The sequence below is a fragment of the Boleophthalmus pectinirostris genome, unplaced genomic scaffold, assembly GCF_026225935.1.
Source record: "Boleophthalmus pectinirostris isolate CB_2022bp ecotype Guang Dong unplaced genomic scaffold, ASM2622593v1 HiC_scaffold_6, whole genome shotgun sequence".
NCBI lineage: Eukaryota > Metazoa > Chordata > Actinopteri > Gobiiformes > Gobiidae > Boleophthalmus > Boleophthalmus pectinirostris.
In genome coordinates this window covers 12,201,057-12,216,060 of record NW_026571447.1, presented here as the reverse complement: position 1 = coordinate 12,216,060, position 15,004 = coordinate 12,201,057, and the positions used below count along the sequence as shown (strand labels likewise).

The 15,004-nt window shown below is 39.5% G+C and overlaps 1 protein-coding gene across 1 annotated transcript in view; it reads right to left on the bottom strand.

Moving 5' to 3' along the window:
* slc9a1a (solute carrier family 9 member A1a) overlaps window positions 1–14,295 on the bottom strand; it is a 48,305-nt gene extending 34,010 nt beyond the window's left edge. The window contains exon 1 of the mRNA XM_020940296.2: window positions 13,231–14,295. Within this exon, the coding sequence (XP_020795955.1) occupies window positions 13,231–13,498 (268 nt within the window). The 5' untranslated portion in view covers window positions 13,499–14,295. The remainder of the gene's footprint in view (window positions 1–13,230) is intronic.
* Between the last annotated feature and the right edge of the window lie 709 nt (window positions 14,296–15,004).

Below are 15,004 nucleotides of genomic sequence, written 5' to 3'. Positions count from 1 at the left end.
ACCTTAACTCTAATCCTTACATTATAACATCTTCATTTCACCCCCTCTTTAATGTTTCTCTACTGTAAATACAATAGTGTGATGTGTAAACTATTAAACTGTAGCAAGAAGATAAGAAAGCCATCAACATGATAGAATAAGTACAGTTTGGCAGCACACTTTTGGCGACAGAAAAAAAGGCAATTATGAAAAAATGGACAACAGCCAAGGACTGATGTGAAATTATAAATGTGGCTCGGAAAAAAAATGAAAAAAACTACGTTCAGATTTAATTTGAAAATGGGCCTCTTTGACAAAACTAAATGGACTAAAAATCGTACTTATACGCTGGACATGATGTACCGTAACGTTTTTTTAAAGATGCGCTGTGTAACTTTTTCGTTGGAGGGTTAGTCACTTGCTTGTCCCCATGGAGACAGCATTACATCGCCTAGAATATTCCACAGTATATTAAACTTGAGCAGACTGGTTGAACATGGCATAACCGGGCCCAGGTACAAGTCAGGTATATAAGGCAAGCTAAAGCACAATAAGAATGCATGTTTTTTGAGGTATTTTTTGAGCAGTATAAGCCATAACGCAAAATGAAATACATGCAAATTTTTTATATTTTTGATGCTCTACTGTGGAACATTCCAGGCAATGCAATAAAATCTGCAGACCCTCCATCAGAAAAGTTACACAGCACACTTTTAAACTTATTTCTCCTTTTCTCTACGCTGTGCTCTATGTTTTGTGCTTTCAATGTTTAATAAAAAAATTATAATAATAATAAAGTGCTTAGTTTGATGACAAAGACACCGTAAATGTAGCAGTGACAGGTGAAACAACAGCACCAGTGGGGTCTAAAAAAAAACAGTGTATTTCATGCTGCTCTAATGAATTAGCCTGGGTCGTCCATAGTGGCAGTTTGTCAATAGACGCTCAGGGTCCTCCTCCCCAGACACTGTTCACCAGGCAAGGTCAATGAAAGCTCTCTACGTTACATTGTGCTATGGGGGAGGGGCCGATAATGATAATAATTGAAGAAGCATTGTATAACTTTTCGGGTATAGGGTCCATCAAATGCTTGTCTTGATTGCTTTGTCTGAAATGTTTCACAGTATGGTATTGAATTTTCCTATTTTCACGGAGATCAAACCAGACCAAGTTACAAGTCAGGTCTGACATGTAAGATAGAACTGTTTAATGCCATACTGTGGACAAGCAAGTTAGATAATGCACCTTTAATGTTTCAGTTTTAGGGATGTAACAATTACTGAAATTTCACAATAACACCATGGGCCATCCCAATATATTGAATTACAAGGCTTTTGGTTTAGAATCATTGTTTTGGTGCAGCATGAGCTAAAAGCACATAGGGAACTACAGGCAGACTGTGGTTTCAATACAGACCACATGAGGAAATAACCGTTACTAAGCACTTTTAAATCTTAATTATTTAAAGGCTTGTCAAGGCACTTTAAAGGGAAAAAAGAAGAATATTCACAAATCTCTTAGCCTTTACAAAATATTACAATAAATAATGTACTGTGAGATGTGTATCGTGAAAATATTGTACAGACAGATTTGGATATTGTTGCATCCCTACTCATTATTGTTTTAGAGAATCACGAAATTATAATAATCAGAAATAAGATTAACAGTCAAGGTTGAGATTTAAAGGTGCACTGTGTAATTTTTCCACCTGCTTGTCTCCATGGAGATGTTGGAGTTTTAGCCTGGAATATTCCACAATATGGCGTGTATCTAACCTGTATTATTCAATTTTATTGCTCAAAACTAAATTCAATTAGTGGGGTCGCCTCTCCAGAGATCTGACATATAACTATACAACTTGGCATGGTGACATAGTAGAATCACTTTAAGACATTGTAAAAGATAAAATTTTACATATACTTTTTTGGTACCGGTACTAAACAATAGTTTTTAGTACAAATTTCTGTATTAATCGAAATCTGGAGAGGCGAAACTGAGCAATAATTGGAAAAACAATAAATAAAGTATTCAAAACATGTTACCTAAAGACAAAAGTCACCTTGCACTGTTGTATCGTTACCATCTTAACACTTTTACAATACCTTAGTGGTACCTTTTAATGGTACCCTAGACTCTCAGCGCCCACTGGCACTTGTTACACATTATCATTTCTAAAGCCACGAACTCTGTCCCGTTGCCAAGTGACTAATTGTTCACCGGTGGCTGCCAAACACGGTCGAGCGAACAAAGTCAAAGCAGAAAAGCGTCTTATCAATCCTGTTTGAAAGGGCTATTCATATGAGCCCTTTTAATATGGAGGATTTTTTTTTTGTTTTTTTTGTTTCTTGTCAATGATGCATTATAGAGGTGCATTTGTAATTATGATGACTAAACATCAATCTGCTTGACTAAACATTCCAGATAACACACGCTCGTTATGTTACTGACAGGCTATCAATCAAACTCCCTACGTTTCTAGCGTAACTGACCTGCCTGCGCGCCGCCGGTACGTGGTTTACGTACGCCTGTCACGCAGTCCACAGACGCAAGACGCACAGACGCTGTTTACTCCACCAATGCAACAGTTCTTAGCGGCTTTTTTTGACCTATATCTTCCTCGCAGTTAGCACAAAGTTTGTTGCAATGGCAGACAAGAATCCAGGAGCAGTTAGCCGCAAAAGAAAGTCCGTTTTTGAGGTCGCTGAAAGAAGAAGACAAGGGGAAAAGCAGCGAAGCCAAACTAAGGTGATTCTTGTAGATTCATTCCAGCGATGGCGCGACTGAAGCAGACGCAGGGTCTAAAGACTGACGCATTGGTCGCCAAATTACTCCTGGACAGGTAACTTCTGCTTATTATGAAAACGTACTTTATTTCCAAGAGCTAGTCAAACGTTTTTCAGGACACGAAAGCGATATCCTATGTCTGAAAACGTAATTTTCAAGGCAAAGAAAGAGTCCGCTTGCTGCTGCGTGTTGTAGCTAGTTCATTCGCACTGAATCTCCGCGCAACCTTCTCTGCTCCCCTTTCCTACTCCTGTCCCCGCTGCCCGTTCCGCTCTTCCCCCTTCTCCTCACTTCTACGGGCACGGAATCTCCGCGCACCGCTCCCCTCTCCTCTCTCCTCTCTCCCTGCTCCCTGCTCCGCTCTTCTCCCTGCTCCTCACTTCTCGTCCGCGAACGAAATGTCCGCACACCCGCTCCCCCGCTCCTCACTTCTCCGCCTTGCCTAACCAACACTGTAGTTAGTTGTTTACAAGTCATGTGCAGCTCACCGGCTGTAAACAAACCTGTTTCTGGCGTAGTGAGGAGGCGGGAGAAGGCGTTTCTACGTAGGGAGCTGTAGGGGAGGGGGGGTGGTTTCACGCATGCGCAACATTTGAAAAAGGACAAACAGTCGCTGGATTTCTCGTTCCTTGGAAAATCCTCTATACAACCTTTAATCTCAAATGGATAAACTGCTTGAAGCACCGTGTATGTACAAAAGAGCCCTGCCGAAGCGTGTGCTGTGAAAGAGAAGCTGATGTGAGTCATGGTTTGATTGTGACGCAGACTATTATGTTTCCCATGAGGCCCGGCGTGCAGGACCCATGTTGATTTATTATTAATTATTAATATTAGGAGACTGCTGCCCACCATATTTAGCATGGTGTCAGGTGCCTAAGCCTGTTAAGATACACTGTTTAAAGGTGCACTGTGTAACTTTGCAGGTGGAGGGTCCGCTACCATGGAGATGTTGTTGCTTCGCCTGGAATTTTTCACAATATGATATTAAATGTATGTATTTCCATGGAGACCAGCACCATGCCAATTTACAAGTCAGATGTGTGGAGAGGTGGGCCAGCTTACAGTAGAATGCATGTTTTTTAAATATTATAGTTTAATGCCATATTGTTGTAGCCTAAGTCATCAACCGGTTTCACTTCGTGGAAACCGTCTGACCTCGCAGATTCGTTAGGATTCGTTCGCTCGATGGTAGGCGGGTACTTCTTTTCATTTAACCAATCGCTGCTATTTGGTAGTCACGTATGTAATGCGCCACTAACTGGTATATTAAGCTTTTCCCAAATCCCATAAGAAGAAGGGCAATAACGTCTTTCCCCTTGATAAAATTCACCAAACATTCTCTTTGTTCCAGCCCGAGAATAGCTGCCAACACAGAATGTTTGGCTCTTCGCTGATTGTCTGATGCCCGAACTCGTACTTCCGGGGTTTTTGTGAACCGTCTAGTGTATTCTGATTCCTGACCTAGTTGCTGGAGAGAAATGACATTGAGTGAGCCTGGCTAATATTGTGGAACATTCCAGGGAAAAGCAATCTCCCCAGCATAGCTCCATGGACACAACCAGGTGCTGGACTCTTGCCAGAAAAGTTACATAATGAACCTTTAAGTAAAAATAGATGACAAACCATGATATTGAAACTAATTTATGCTATTGACATGATAACCCTAAACAGGATTATCCCCAAAAAAATTTCTAACTGTACAATATTGTTAAAATTACCTGCAAGAAATAAATAACAGATACTTTGCTTGTATTTTGTTTGTATTTGGTCCTAGAAGTAATTAAAATTTAACCTCACTGCCATAAAATAACAAAAGATTAACAAAATATTGACCCCCAAAAATGATTGTTCCATCTGTCATATCAGTTATAAATGATAAGTGTATATATAGTAATTATCGTGACAGACCTATGTGTCATCTCTATAAAACTCATTTTAGTTTGTGTAATAAGCTTTAAAAAGTATAGTAAGTTTTTAGGTGGATGGTTGGCCATTCGTTCGTCTCCATGGTGATGTCACTTCTTTGCCTGGAAAGTTTCACAGTACAGCATTAAAGCATAGACCGTATAAAGACGTGGACTAAGGCTCCAGTCAAATGAAGCTCACAGAGGCTGGCAGTTGTACAAGTGAATTTGAAGTCAAGTTCAATATCTGGAATAGGAACAAAATAGCAAAATAAAAACACCAGGATCATGCAGAGTGGAACATTTTACAACCAAAATGACTAGACTCACTGCAACAGCTGAGAGCGGGATGAAGTTTCCAATTGTAAAGTCAACTAGAAACAGAGTCAATGGAGCTGGAAGCGCCCCTCTGTTCACTTTCTATTTGGAACGCAGCGGGTTAGCTATGTCCATTTATATAGTCTATGCATGAAATTTTGCATTAAACAACAAAAATACGTTTATAACTTGCATTCTTATTGTTAGCGTGGTCACCTGTCCTTAAATTAGACGTGTATCATGACATATTTCCAGCATTTGTCCCCATGCTGAACATTCATAGAAACAAGCAGTGGATGGACCCTTCACCAGAAACATAATTATAACTTCAAAACTTTTAATAAGTAAAAAGTGTAATAAAAAAACAAATGGCTTATTCAGTAATTACACCCATAACATTACTCAGTCTTGAAAATACAAAAAAATACAATTAAGTTTGTACGTGAATGTATATATATAATTATACTTCCCTTTTATTTCTATTCATAATGGCACATAAAGCTACAGTTGGACTGATCAGTAGTCGTTACTGCTTGGCATAATGTATTTTTAATGTAATTACTTTATATGAAATGTTATTATTTTGTTTATAGTTGCAAAATGCTTTATGGGAAAAGGCTGGCTGTTTAAAGGTCCTGTCTTGCTCCAGTATATTATATAAGCAGCTCTTGAGGTCAAAATACATCTACAGTGTACTATCTGCTACGAACAGAAAATCAGGAAAACGAAGTTATCATGCTAGTTAGTGTAAGTTTACCGTGACAGTATTGATAATTATTAATGCTCTGAAGTCATAAGGAAAGCACTACTGCAAAGCTTTTAAAGGTCTTATAGTACAACAACACTAACTCTTGTGATCTTTAAAGGGACAGTCCGTAATTTTGGACATAGAACCTCATTTCCTAGTGAGCCAGAGTGTTGGAGACATGTAGAGACGCTTTTTAAAATATTCCATGCAGTCCTTGTATTTGCAGAGGTCACTGGTGCTAATCTAGTGCATGTCAATGGGCATAGTTAGCCTGCCACTCCACAAAACACCCGAAGCAAATCTATTATTATGCCAGACTGTTGATAAAAATGTTTGAATGTTTGAAATAAAATTAACTTTGCATCACATGAATCGACACATGTTGAGGGACAATTTTCTCTGCAGCAGCGGAATTTTACTGGTAAACTTTGCTGGTAAAGTAGGTGCTAGGTGATATTAGTCCGCCGCTGTTAAGCTTTTGGAAGTACAACTTGCTGCATAAATCCTTCAAATGCAAGTTTGGTTTTACTTCTAAAATTATTCTATTGACACAGCCATTCACATTGACAGTCTGGTGTTATAATTGTTTTGCTTCAGGTGTTTTGTGGAGTGGGTAAGAGTGTTTTCTGTGGCAGGATAACTATGGCCATTGACATGTGATGGCCAAGCACCAGTGACCTCTGCAAATACAAGGACTGAATGGAATACTTAAAAAAGCGTCTCTACATGTCTCCAACACTCCGGCTCACTAGAAAATGAGGTCCTATGTCCAAAATTACAAACAGTCCCTTTAAGTCATAATATAATGCGGTTGCCTCCTCAAAAACATACCCAGAGTTGTATTTTGTTACAGTCATGCATGCTTGGGTAATCCTTTATTACTAGTCGGTCTACATCTACAAAGCTCAAAAGGCTCTGTTCCATCTCGTGATGTTCTGACACACCGGTTTTCAACAGCAACCTTTTACCTTTAGTTCAGCAGAGATTGGAAATTCCAGGTCTGAAATAATCCAAATGATTCTAGTGAAGGTGTATGGAGTTTAATAACACAGTAGGGCACTTCCTGTATTTCCACATGACATCACAAGGTGGAACAGTGTTTTCTGTCTGAGAGAAGAACTCAGTATGCAGGATTTGTGTGTTAAACATGTGTGAATGAAACAAAACACAACTCCAGGTATGTCTGTGACGAAGAAACAATATTATAAAACAGACCAGAAAATAGCATAAAATTTTCAAGGCAGTAGAAGTCAAGTACAGCGCCTTGAAGTGTCTTTAGTCTTCCCAATTTTGATAAGCAGATCAAACATCACATAACTTTGACTAGGGTGAGGTTTCATTACACAAAGACCAATTGTTAATGCGACCTATGAACTAGAGTTTGATCAGTTCATTAAACAGGGGGTTGTACTAGCCAGGGAGTTACTGACATGCACGTGGCTTGTTAACGGACTAAATGAAAATTTCCACCTCATAAAATAAGAGAAGCACCAAGGCCAAATGTGGGGGAGTTGATATTAAAATTTGTATCGAAACTAGAAAAAGTCGCATTCACAAGACAGAAATGAATGTTTCCTGAATAGCTTTAGAATGATCTTGAGATGTATCAGTATAAGTAGTAAGTATAAGAGCACATAGACTAGTAAAAGCCCATGGGCCACTATAGAACCTATGACTGAAAGACTACAGATATATAACCATCAGATATTTTAACCATTTAAATTTTTGCTCTTTGTTATTAAACTATATTGTGATGTGTGAGCTACTGTGCCCAAATAATTTCCCTTGTGGATCAATAAAGTTTGTCTAAGTCAAAATCTATATAAGACCACATGGCAATATAAAAGAAAGTACTACGATTTAATGCTGAAAATGACTTTCTGTTTACTGTTTTTATTATCACTGCCTTAAAATTGAGTTTGAAAATGTTGTGACAATCTTCATGGAGCTGGTAATGTAAAAAAAAGTGATGATAAACTTAGCACAGTTTCTTCAGCAATATAAATTTCTTTTGAATTTCGAATGGTCAAATGTCTTCACAATGGTGTCAAATGCACAGGAAAAGATATGTGCCTGAAAACTGATAAAGGGAAGTTTTGGTGATAAAATGGCAGTTGATTTTCTACACACAGAACACATATTTGCAGAGATGGAGGGACGAAGATAAGAAAGATTGGCTGTTGAAATACTGTAGTTCCTTACTGTTTGCAAATGAATACATATCATAATTTGTTAACTTGCTGTCCTATGTTATGTGAAACTGACTCTTTTGGGGGGGATTTTTGATTTTAGCCTTGTTAGAATGTTGTGCCCTCCTCAAAAACATACCCGGAGTGTTTTGTTTCATTCACACGTTGGAGTAATGCTGCATTATTAGTCTGTCAACATCTTCAAAAGCTCCAAATGCTCTGTTTACAGCTAGCTTTTACCTTTAGTTCAGTAGAGATTGACAATTCCAGGGCTGAAATGATCCAAATGATTCTAGTTAAGGTGGATGGAGTTTAAAACACAGTGGAGCGCTTCCTCTTTTACCTATGACAAGTGTTTTCTGTTTGAGAGTAAAAACCAGCCTAGTTGCATGGTTCATGTGTTAAACATGTGTGAATGAAACAAAACACGTCACCAGAAAACAGTGTAATATGGGCCCTTTAACAGCTTCAAAACCATGTCACAAATTGTAGTTTCTACGAGAGTTATCATGATACCATTGACCTATATATGCCCAGTGTGCTTTCTAAATACACAAACAGCCACACTCACACGCCTTCTTTTGAACCTGTCCTTTCAATTATAGCAGTAAGGTGAGACTTACTGGGCCAGCCAAACATGTTACAGAGAAATTCTCGAGGAAAAGGGAAGTTACAGCCTACAAAAGGCGTGTCCATGAACAACCTATGAATGACTACTATAGGTTAAATCTGATACTACACAGTGATTGCATTGTCAGTGAAAGAGGCTAATAGTTAAATGAAACTGTGCTAAAGTACATTGGGAGTTGATGGTATAGTGTGGCTTATCATTGAAGAGGCCTATCGCTAAAGGGATTATTTATATAGAAAGTTGATAAAGTTATCTTACTTCTTTAAACACCATTAGGCACACCTTAAAAGTAAAGATAAAGGGTCACAAAGGAAAATATGACAGATATGTTCCACTACAATAGGTTGAGAAAAAAACACTAGTATTACTAGTATTGGTGGTTTCTTCTAAGAGCTTTGTGGATGAATGGATAAAACTTTAAGTGTTTGCTGGTTTGAGTGGCCTTTATCAGAACTAGGAATCACATGATACTGAGAGCATATGGCAAGTTAGACTAGTTAAATAAATGTTAAATTTGACTAAAAAGCTTTCCTACTTTTCTCTAGTTCAAGCATGTTTGTTAAAGGTTCTATATTAAGCAAAATTGGCTCTTGTGAGCTTTAAGACATGTTAAAACATGGTTAGAGCACCAAAAAAATCACCTGGAGTTGTGGTTTATTTATTCACACCTTTGAGTAACCCTGCTTTATTAGTCTGTCTACATCTTCAAAGACGAAAATGCTCTGTTTCACTTCGTAATGTCTTGAAGTGGTAGTTTTCAAGTAAGAAACAAAACAGCTATCTTTTGCTTAGTAGTGATTGGAATTTCTACGGCTGAAATTACTCAAATGATTCTAGTGAAGGTGTATGAAGTTCAAAAACACAGTTGAGGAACAGGTGGAACAGTTTTCTGATTGAGAGCCTGTTTACACCACAACGCTTGCGGGTAAAACGACAATATATTCTACTGGAAGTGCCTTTCGTTTAGACAATGGCAGCGTTTTTGGCGCTTATAAACGCAAAAATTTGAAAACACCCTCCTGAGTGAAAAAGTTGAATACGCTCCGCCATACGGTTTCCATCTACACTGGCCAAGACGCAAAACTCTGGTGAGATCTGCTCACATCGCGTACAGGTTTATGTCACATACATACAGTACATAGAAACAAACGTGTCGGATGGCATGCATACCCAATTGAATTCCACACACTTTTGCGTATGCATGCAGATTTCCTCCTGAAAACGCTTCATCTAAATGCGAAGTGAAGACGCGACGACCACTTTTGCGTCTTCTGTTCAGACCGTCATCATATAAACGTAGCCTGTGAGAGTTTGTGTGTTAAACATGTGTGAATGAAACAAAACACAACTCCAGGTATGTTTTTGATGAGGAAACAACATTATAACACAGATCAGACAATAGCGTATAATATGGATTTATGTATAAGACAGCAAAATAAAAACACCAGGATCATGTAGAGCAGGTTAATCTGAACATTTAGGACCAAAATGACAAGGCTCACTGCAGCAGTTACAGAGAGAGGAGTGACAATTTTCCAGTGTTAAGTCAGTGAACACTTCCTGTTTGGAACATAGTGGCTTGCAGATGAGCTATGTCAATTTTTGCTATATATACAGTTTATGGTCTTAATTAAAAAAAAACTGTCATATGCGCTTTAACTTCCCTAGGCTCATATTCATCTCAACCCTCATTTCATTACTGCTCGTATTACAACTATTCATTACCATACAGGCACCTGGTTTCCACAAGATAAACAAGAGAGGTAGTATGTAAAAGTCTACACACAATTGCACATGACCAGAGCTGAATGGAAAACGAGATCACACATCAAATTAGCCTGTGAGTCCGAGATAATCACAGTCTTAAGGTCACTACTGTCTAGGCTGCCTATCCATCCAAGCTCTGTAATGCTTAGTTCAATTACATCACGTTTCCACTCCCTATCTGTCCCCCATCCTTCGTCCCTCCATTAGCCCGCCCCATGTCCTTCAGAGTGTCCTACAGCGGGGACACAGAGCCAGGTGGTCTCTGCCGGTTTGTCCTAATCCAGAGACACAATACTGGGAATACAGCCCAGACGTTGGTATTTCAGAAGCCCCTCTTTGCAAACTGCTGCTGCTCACCCATTTGTACAACACTATTCGTACACAGAGTCATTCAAAGTGCTTTACAGTAGGGCTGGGAATCGCAGGGTGCCTCACGATTAGTTTCGATACTCAGTACAAGGCTCATGATATGATATTATCACATTATGGCAATACATACATGATAATCAATATACTGCATATGATACTCTGTTGTATATCACTATACTTAAGAACCAAACACATTTTAGCGTCAATATTTTGTTAAACCACTACCTGAGCAAAGTAAATATGATGTAAATCTATCTCAACTAATCAAAACAGTGAATATGTCGAGTGTATTGCATAAACAAGTGTCCTTTCTCTGAACAAACATCAAAAATGTAGCACTGTCACAAAATAATTTAGTAAAATACACCAAAAAATACTCTTGCTGAAATAGCGGATATACCAGACCAGGATAATGATACTGTATCATCAAATTTAGTATAATGATATAGTGATATTTCAATATTCTAGCACACCTCTACTTTACAGAATGATAGACATTAAAATCACAATACAAACAAATCAAAACATGAATGGTCATCATTGAATTGTGTAACTTTGCTGGGGAAGGAGCCGTCACCTACGTGTTTCTATGGATATGTCTGAATGGAATGCTCCACATTATAACATTAAATAGGTTAATATTAGGGGTGTAACGATATCCAAGTCTCATGATACGATATCGTCACAGTATGAACCTCACGGTACGATATTTATTGCGTGGGAAAGCTCACGATATGGTGGGGAGGCTCACGATTAGGGATGTAACAATATCCAAATCTCTCTGTACAATATTTTCACAATATACATCTCACAGTTATATTTATTGCGATATTTTGTGGAGGCAAACAAAACTGTTAATATGCTACTTTTTCCTCTTAAAATGCCTTGACAAGACTTAAACCAGAGAACTAAGACTTAAAAGTGCTTAGAACTGTTATTTCTTCTTGTAGTCACTGAAATGGAGCAAAGGATCATGGTCTATGTAGTTCCCCCTGTCCTTTTTTTTTTAGCTATTGTTGCACCATAACTCTTAATTTAGGCAAAGAGACTGGTAATTTGATATATTGTGATGGTCCACGATATTTTTGTGAGAACTTTGACGATACGATATCACGATATTTCGGTTATTGTTACATCCCTAGTTAATATAAATTGCATTGATTAAATTACAGGTGGTTTTATAGCTCAAAAAATACCTAGAAAAACAGGCATTCTGACTGTGAGCGGGGTCGCCTCTCCACAGATCTGACCTGTAACTTGGCCTGGTTTGGTCTCCATAAAGATAGAACGGTTTAATACTGTGAAACACTCCAGGCAAAGCTATAACATCTCCATTTAGAAAAACATTTGACAGACCCTCCACCAGAAAAGTTACGCACATTAAAAACCTTTCATGCATATGCACAGCCAACCAGAAGTGTTTTAGCCCGGATTTAAACACTGTCAGATGAGGTCATGCATGCTACAGGAAACTCACAGGCTGCTGGTAAAAGATCAAACAAGACAAGGAACTATTCTGGTGCAAAATACAATACATAGAAAGAATGATGGTTAGAGGGAAGACATTTGTTAGGAGAAGCAGCAAGAAACCACAAAAAGTGAAGGGGCGGAGCTTAAAAAGTATAAGGAAATTGAATAGGAAAACTATCAAAGCATGTAAATTAATACTTTCTGACATCTGCACTGAATAATCTTATGTAACAGCTTTTTAAAGGGCCCATATTACGCTATTTTCTGATCAATGTTGTTTCCTCATCACAAACATATCCGGAGTTGTGTTTTGTTTCATTCACATATGTTTAACACATTTAACACATGTTCTCGCTCAAACAGACAACACCAAACTCTGTATGCCTTCACCAGAATCACTTGGATGATTTCAGCCCTGGAACTATCAGTCTCTACTAAACAAAAGGCAAATGTAGCTGTTGATTAGAAAACTACTGCATGACATCACAAGGTGGACAGAGCATATTGAGCTTGGGAGATGTACAGACTAATAATAAAGGGTTACTCAAATATGTGTGACTCAAACAGAACATAACTGTAGTATCACTATAACATTACTTAAAGCTCACACAGCTTCAATTTTGTGTATTATGGGACCTTTTAAGATCCTTCTGGGCACTGCAAAAACCAAATGCAGTTTTGAAAAGTTGCCAAAGAGTTGCAGTTCAGTATTGAGACTGCTATGAAGGTGCTTAGTCATCACTGCACTACAGAGAAAGACCCCTGAAAGACACACTCTCGATTGGAAGGAATTTGCATAAACAATAATATAGATTTCTACTCTTTGTCATTCACTCAGCTGGGCTAATTCTGGTCTAACTTGTTTTGTCAGCATGTTGATGGCATTTGAAATTACACACGGAAACAAGGCTGTGGATGCCCTTTTGACAAAACGTATCTACTCAATCAATGGTAAAACAAGCAGGCGATAGAACTGATGACCTGATACTCCAATCTGGCCAACTGAGCTGCTCTCTTTGTGCAACGTGCATCCTGTAATCATGTAATAACACAATATCCGTAATAACTCACCTAATTTCATTAAAGACGCTAACAGCACCCATAATGAGATTTCAAAGGGGGTCTGGACGTGCTTGTAGTTCAGATCTAGCACTGGGAAAGGCTTCTTGTGGTGGCCCGGGCTGGAGTCGTTGGTGGGGGAGTGGTGGTTGGTCGCATCCGCGGGACTTGCGCTGGCCCCGGCTGCAGTATGGATCACCAAACCGTCCAAGAGCACCAGGACTAGCGCCAAAAGCAACCCCGTCTCCGCAGGGCTGGAGGAACGAGTCCGTGTACGCATACTGGACCGTGGAAATATATATGTTAACAGAAAAGTTCTAGCAAGTGGAAGTTACAGCCGACTTTGTTGTAAACTTGACTGTTGTAACTGTGGTGACGTGCGAACTCGTCGAGCATGCTAAACTAGTTGATTTTATTTAAAAACAAGAAATTTCCATGATAATCTAGCTCAGACTCAAACGTCTTATGTCCAGGTTGCTCAGGTAAACAGTGCGTACACAGGCCGTGGGAGACAGAAAGCAGGAAACGCCACTGGAGTTTATTTCCTCAGCTGATAAAAGTGAGTCTCGTCTGTGTTTTGACGGAGCACTGGCGCTTATCAGCCCCGCGTCTCAATGCATATCAATGTCTTCCTCAGTAAAAGATGTCATTGTTGAACCCGGAGGCAAGCAAAGGCAAAGCGGCATCCCCGACGCGCCTCTCCCCCCTCTGTCCACTCGCCAAGAAAGTCGTGCGTAAAGCGGCCGTGCTCAAATGTTGACCTTGACGGAGAAAGCCCACAGCTGTCAATGAGCATTTTCCTCCCCTGCCCGGTCAATGTAAACTTTTGAGTGATTCTTTCCAGGTATGCGGCATTTCCAGCGTGTTTTAGAGCCAAGAGGACACGGGCTTGTGGTGCGGGAGAGTTGAGCAGAGGAGGAAGACAGAGAAGAGGGACGCCCGGGTGATGTGCCGCCGCGTCTGGGGGAAAGAGGAAGGAGTCTCCGCTCGCCAGCTGACCGAGTCTCGTCTGCTCCAGCTCACAGCGGTCTATAGCCGCATGCAACCTTCAAAACGCACCCCTTTTCGCGGAGGTTGGATGGATGAGAGCTGGAGGAGGGGTGGAAGGAGGAGGAGGAGGAGGAAGGTTACTATAGTGACATCTATAGGAAAGGAGGAGTATGGAAAACAGGCCAATATTGGATAAGAAAGAGGAGATTAATTAATATGACGTTTCACAGGCCCAGGCCAAGTAAAATAAACACCTTGTTTAGTGAAAAAGAGCACTTCCACAATAGGCTATAGCGTAAGACAACAATGCCACATGTTGCTTTACCCACAAAGCCTTGCCCTATAATCACATCAGTCAAGGTTTTATTAGTAAAACTTAAAGATGCTTTACTATTGGTCTATTAACGTTAAACAGTGTTGACAGGTACACTGTGTAACTTTACTGGTGGAGGGTACCCCACGTCTACAGCTTGTCTCCATGGAAATGTTATTGCTTTGCCTGGAATTTTCCACAGTATTGATTAAATGTTTCTATCTAACATTTATTTCAATAGGTGTCAAAAATACCTTGAAAAACATTCTGCATTCTCAGTGTAAGCGACATTGCCATTCCACTGATCTGACGTGTAACTTGGACTGATGCCGTTATCTGCTTGTCTCCATGGAGATATCATCAGTTTAATGCCATATTGCGAGACATTCTAAGCCAGGGATGTCCAAACTTTTTTCTTTTTTCATCATGGGCCACATATCTAAACACAGATGAAGCAGAGGGTCGAGGTCCGTAGACTGGTGT